General features: G+C 44.6%; 1 protein-coding gene across 1 annotated transcript; it reads left to right on the top strand.

Moving 5' to 3' along the window:
• The first annotated feature begins 485 nt into the window (after nt 1–485).
• On the top strand, nt 486–5,337 carry LOC120681315. Its single transcript, XM_039962823.1, has 6 exons — nt 486–588; nt 745–966; nt 2,035–2,111; nt 2,210–2,314; nt 3,538–3,687; nt 3,996–5,337. Exons 1-6 carry the CDS (start codon nt 486–488, stop codon nt 4,911–4,913), a joined length of 1,575 nt encoding a protein of 524 aa, XP_039818757.1. The 3' UTR covers nt 4,914–5,337.
• Nucleotides 5,338–5,937: the final 600 nt, after the last annotated feature.

The raw sequence follows: 5,937 nt of genomic DNA, 5'->3' as shown, positions 1-5,937 counted from the left end.
AACCAGTATCTGTGACTACTAGACTGCTAGTAATGCTGCAAAACTGCCACATCATGCTAGATGCAGAAGCAACATTGACTGAGGCCGTGTTTAGTTCTTTTTCAAAAAAATTTTGCAAAAGAATCTTACCAATTTGAAGTCCTAAATGAAATCTATTTATAAAACTTTTTGCACAGATGAGTTGTAAATCGTGAGACGAATCTAATGGTGCTAATTAATCTATGATTAATTAATAATTAGTGGGTGGATGGTACTGTAGCATCACTGTTGCAAATCATGGATTAATTAGCCTTATTAGATTCGTCTCGCGATTTACAGCTCATCTATGCAAAAAAATTTGTAAATAGACTTCATTTAGTACTTCAAATTAGCAAAATTTTTTCGCAAAATTTTGCGTTTTTGTGTTTACGGGGTGGCATATAAACAGGACCTGAACTCTAACCTTCAGAGTTCAGACTACACGACCAGTTCACCACCACCCGAAAATGGCAGAAAAACGAGAAGAAAAGTGTTTGGGAACTTGGGAATTCTTTCTGAAGCAAGCTGATGACTGTTTTGCAGTTGTCCTGCCTGATTCACACGTGGTTGGCAAGAAAAAGAGAGTCGAAGGAGATCGAGGAAGGGGAAAAATGGTCAGCTGCGTGCCTGTGCAAGAGATTAATGTTGCAAGGAGCCAAAGGGCAAGGACGGTGTCACAGTCAGCACATGACACCACCACCACGCCTCACCTCATCGTATCTTGAGGAGCAGACAAAAGTCGCGGGCTCGCGGCGGCGTCAGGGCACTGGGCGCGGGTAAAAGAAAGCTGCTGCCTTTCCTCCGGTTCCTTCCCAGTGCGTGAAGGTGGAGCAGTGGGAGCAACAGCTACCTTGCCGTGTCCTCCTCCTCTTCCTCTCCTCCTGTCGGCAGCAATCTCCGGGGAAACCGAGCTCCATGGGCGCCGCAGCCGGGCCGTAGCGCCGGCCGGTGAGTTCTTTCTTACTCCGTCTCCTTGTTTCTTGCTGGCCCGTGCTGGTATTTCCAGCCAGTCAGTGTGCGTGCGTGTAATAAAACTTGTATTTTAGCTTTTTTTTTAATGTGCCACTGGGGCTCTTTGGGTTTCGCAAAAATTAGAGTTTGGATTGTTGGAGAACACGGGCGGGTTCCTTGGTTATATCATGTGATTGTATTTCCGTGGCTTCTGTACTTCTTAGTTTGGTGATATATATTTATCAGATTTTGGATCTGGAAGCAGAAATTGTGCGAAAAGATACGTTCTTGATGGTCATGTGTGGCTTGGTCCAGTGCTTCATTAGTTTCTGCCTGTCAAATAGCTCCAGACTAGGATTCCTACTTGAATTGTTTTGAGGTGCTGGACATGCAGCGCATGCTAATGTGCGATTTGGATAGTAAAAAAAGTTACTTCGCAAAAGACAAATTCATGAAAAGGGACCTTTCAGTTAGGCTTTTTTTTTGTTAACTTAGGTATAATCTCGTGCCTGTTCGTGCAAACTTAGGTATTTAAAGTTTTATTTTAAGATTTCAATCCAGTTACTCTTCAATGCAACTTGCTAGGTACGTTAGCCCACCAAGTTATGAGTGTTTTGATTTTTGTAGAATCCTAGATTATACAGGGACCTCGGTCCACACTTCTATGAATTGTTCACTACTAGCATGAGCGTAATAGGTCATCTCTAGGATTTGCTTAGATTGTCTCTTTCCGAAGCTGAATGGGTGAATTGAAGTAAGGAGTGGATTAATATAATTTCAGTTGCTCTGGTTCATTTTGAGCCATGCCGTGTCTTCTAAAGTTCTAAGTAGTGCTTAAGTGCTCCACGGGAGTGTTTTCCCTTGTTCCATTGGTTTTATTAGTGCGACACATGAGGTAGTGCATTATTACTGAAGACTGAAGAACATAAATACTGATCACACTACGCTATTTTCGCAATGCACTCCATGCATACGTCCAAAACATACCTAACGTTTCCTTGCATGACTTAGTGAGTCATCCAATATCTCTGAGCTAAACAGGGTTTTCCGCTTTTTCTAAACCAGGCATAATTATTGATTCTCGTGAGGGCTCTCATTCTATAACTCAAAGTGAGATTGTTCTTGCAAAACCCACTGCCATGGTATATAAATTTGGAACTCTTTCCTTTTTGTTTTTCTTTTATATGACCATCCTAATCGACAGCTTTCTTTAAATTTCCACTTGCTATTACCTGCCTAGGCTGATGGCAAGTATGAGCCTGCTGGAGAGGGGTTGCCTGACGGTTGGTTGAAAGAACGCAGACCTAGAAAGAATCGATATGGATCTAGAATCAAGGGTGACATGGTAAATTGTTGTTCCCCTGATTCAATTGTGAAAATGTCTCAAATTGATAAGTTTCTTTTGGCCTTGTTTTTCTTTTTTTTCTCGAACGCGCAGGAGAACTGTGTGTCGTTGTATTAATAGGAAGAAAGAACGGTCCAAATTACAATGCCGAATCCACGGCCTGGGTTAGTTTTTTGTTACAATCGCGCCAGCTGAAAAAAAGGGTACAACCACACACTCCTCGCTGCAGCACACCCCTACGGCAGCTGCTCCCCCAACGCCTTTGCCCCCGCCATCTTCCACAGTGTTGCTTGCTCAGCTATCTCCCGCAGGATGAGTCGGATGTCCGGGTGGCAGCCATTGAAGACACAACGATTGCGGAGTTTCCAGATCGACCAAGATGTGAGGATGACCAAGGAGTTCAGCCCTTTCCTAGCAGCTTTAGGCACCCTGCGCGCAGCCCATCTCCACCAATCTTTGAAAATGTCAAAGTCCAATGATGGGGCCAGGTGCAGCAGGCCGATCTTTCCAAGAACGGCTGCCCATACCTGTCTGGTGAAGACACAAGATGTGAGGATGTGCTGAATTGTCTCCTCCTCTTGATCGCAGAGAAGGCAACTGTCCGGGTGTTGTAGCCCGCGACGTTCCAGTCGATCCGCCGTCCAGCATCTGTTGAGCATGGCCAACCAAAGGAATATCTTACATCTAAGGGGCGCCCACGACTTCCAAAGACGTTTGCTCGGCTCAAAAGTGGTTGAGCCCACGAAGAACCTGGCGTAAGCCGAACGTGCGGAGTATGAACCCGAGCTCTCTGGCGTCCAAAGATGTTGGTCCGGCTGGTCTTCAAGCAACTGGACATTCTCCAAAACATCCCAAAGCTTGAGATAGTCCACGATTGCTGGCACAGACAACCCACCGCCAATGTGGCTCACCCAGTGCAAATCCTGCATGGCCTCATGAACCGCCCTCCTAGAGCGTGCCCGCTTGCTCACGAAGGGAACCAGCGCCGGAGCCAGGTCCTCGATGGACTTGCCGTGAAGCCACCGATCCTTCCTGAAGAGGGCCGATCGTCCATCGCCCACCAAGGAGGAAACAGAGATGGCAAACATGGCTGTAACATTAGGGTGCACCTTGATGGCCTTGTTTTTCTAACATGTATATTTTATGGTTTTCATTCTGATGCCTGACTGTCTGCATAGCCTTTTGTTCTGTGACTGTAACTGGTCGATTCATTTTATTCACAGTTCTATATTGACCCAATCAATGGATATGAATTTCGCTCTCTTAAGGATGTGTACCGCTATCTTGAATCTGGAGACATCAGTCAATGTGTTACGTTGCCAAACAAGAGAAAAATTGAGGACCTGCATACTGCAGGGGACCAATCTGATCATGTAAGTTGTTTCTTTGACCTTTACCTGCACCTGTATTTCTCTACAATATTGGGATTATATAGTGATGCAAAGCACCACAGAGTTTGATTATAGTTAGTATTTCAGATTTCCTATATGCACTAACACACAAACATTGTTGCATACGATGCATCTTATGTTGACATATAGGTCTGCTAAATTATTATGGTGCTTTTCTGCCGTGGCTTTTGTATTCCGACTAAGTGAATTGGAGGGATTCTTTTTCTTGTTGCCTTTTCTCATTCAGTGTTGGCCACTACAACTGCTGATCTTTGTTTTGTAAAATTCAGACAGGGAAACCGTCAGATCATGCACAACCAGATACAGCTGTTGAGTCTAATCAATATGATATACCAAGAGGTACCAACACACTGAGAAATGTCCAAAGGGAAACTGTTCGAGTTGAAGCTGCAGAGTCCAAGAGCATCCAATCAGGCTCGATAGAACACACTCCAGGGAAAGCTGAATCTGTTACCAGAGCTGGAACGAATGTGGAGCAGAAAACAAAGGAAAAGAAACGCAAAACTAAACCCGTCAAAGGGATTGCTACACCTCTTCGATCATCACCTCGTTTAGCTGCACTGAAGATTAGCCAGGAAGCAAATAATAATACGCCAAGAGATGAACCTAGCACACATTCAGACATCACCAACCAGTCACAAAAAAAGCAAGTCCAAAAACCTGGGCGAAAGGCCAATTCCTCTGTACTTTCTGAGATGAAAGATGGAACACCTACCGCAAGTTCTTCAGAAAAGTTTGAGGACAAATACCCTTCAGTTTCCAATCAAGTTCAAGGAGCATCAGTCCCGTACTCTTCAGGAGGTGTTGGATGCCACAATGCTCCAGCTGAGACACCTGTTCTGCTGCAACAAGTTGGACAAGGTGAAACCTCTGATAATATGTCTGGATCTGCCCTGTCGACGCTATTTCGACACGTCTGGTCAGATCCATGCCTTGTGTTTGCGTTCAGGACTTTGATGGGTGATATTCCTGTTCATAATGACACTTTAGCATATCGATCTTCAGCTTATGATGGAAATAGAAACTACTTCATTCCACCTCAGAACTTGAATAAAGGGGCCACAACCAACTGGTCCTCTTTGGCTTATGATGGTAACAGAAACCAAATGCAAGTCAATCATGTTGGTCTGTCAATGCCAAGGCCATCAGATAAGTTCTGCGGCAGTGGTTGGTTCCCTCCCCAGTGAATTCCATCCGGGCGAATATCGGAATATGCAACAAAGTTCTTACCTCGCTGCCATCTCATATCCTAATTGTAGTCTTCTTAGCACTATGTGAGGGATCTCGACAAGGATGCCACGTTGGAATCAAGGCTGCAGCTTGTAACTGTGTAGAGGATCCATCACTAATAAAAGTAATATGGCTGTCGCATGCTTTTCTTGCTCTCATGGGATCAGTCTAATTCACAGATAAAAGCAATCGACACTTTCTTTTGTTTGTATTATTGTAGCCTTCACTTGTATCGTTAGAGCAGACTAGATATGCTCATAGTACTAATACCCCTCCCTGAATTTGTGGTTGGGGTTGTAATCTGTCTGAGACCAGCAACTCCAGTGTATAACTTTTGATGTGCATTGCAGCATTGGACTCAGTTCACGTGGATTTGGCTCCTGACCGCTTCTTTATTTTTAAAAAGGAAATCCTGACTTCTGCATTTCTTGAGGAAATCCCGATTTTTTTTTGAGGAAATCCTGACTTATGCTTCTAGTTTCTCTGTTGAATTGAGTAGAACATGCTACGTTGATGTGTACTCTCTTCATTGATTCTTTGAAAGTACTTGAGTGTGGTTGGCAGCTCTGCTTGTTCTTTGTTTTGATTACCACACTGCGATTGGGTTATATCTAGTGATGCCTACATTAGTTGTTGGGACATGCATTGGATGCCATGGAAAGTACTCAAGTACAGATCGCTTGTGGTCCTTGAACTATTTTCAGAACAGTGATAAGATACACCTACAGAATTTGTGTTGGAGTAATGGGCTTGGCCCATTACTTCTAAAGCATTAAAAGAATTTAAAGCCCACTATTAATGCTAGGGAATCAATGCTTAATTCCGTACCGAGAATTGAGGAGGATCTCAACCGACTTAAAAGGTGGACTTCGTGTACACCACTTGTGAAGCCGGTAAGAGGAGGACGGTGAACCACACGCGCGCGCTCGCTCGCCTCGCCGGGCCGTGGCCGAGACGAGGCGCGCCGCGGTGCGCGGCCGG

Source organism: Panicum virgatum, chromosome 7N (genome assembly GCF_016808335.1).
Source record: "Panicum virgatum strain AP13 chromosome 7N, P.virgatum_v5, whole genome shotgun sequence".
Classification (NCBI taxonomy): domain Eukaryota; kingdom Viridiplantae; phylum Streptophyta; class Magnoliopsida; order Poales; family Poaceae; genus Panicum; species Panicum virgatum.
The sequence above is the reverse complement of the archived record's forward strand: the minus strand, read 5'-3'. Positions and strand labels throughout refer to the sequence as shown.

Coding starts and splice junctions, on each gene's coding strand:
- LOC120681315 (XM_039962823.1), top strand. CDS start 486: ATGGCAGAAAAACGAGAAGAAAAGTGTTTGGGAACTTGGGAATTCTTT. Junction 967..2,034: donor CCGGGCCGTAGCGCCGGCCG/GTGAGTTCTTTC, acceptor TTTCTAAACCAG/GCATAATTATTGATTCTCGT. Junction 2,315..3,537: donor CTAGAATCAAGGGTGACATG/GTAAATTGTTGT, acceptor TTTTATTCACAG/TTCTATATTGACCCAATCAA.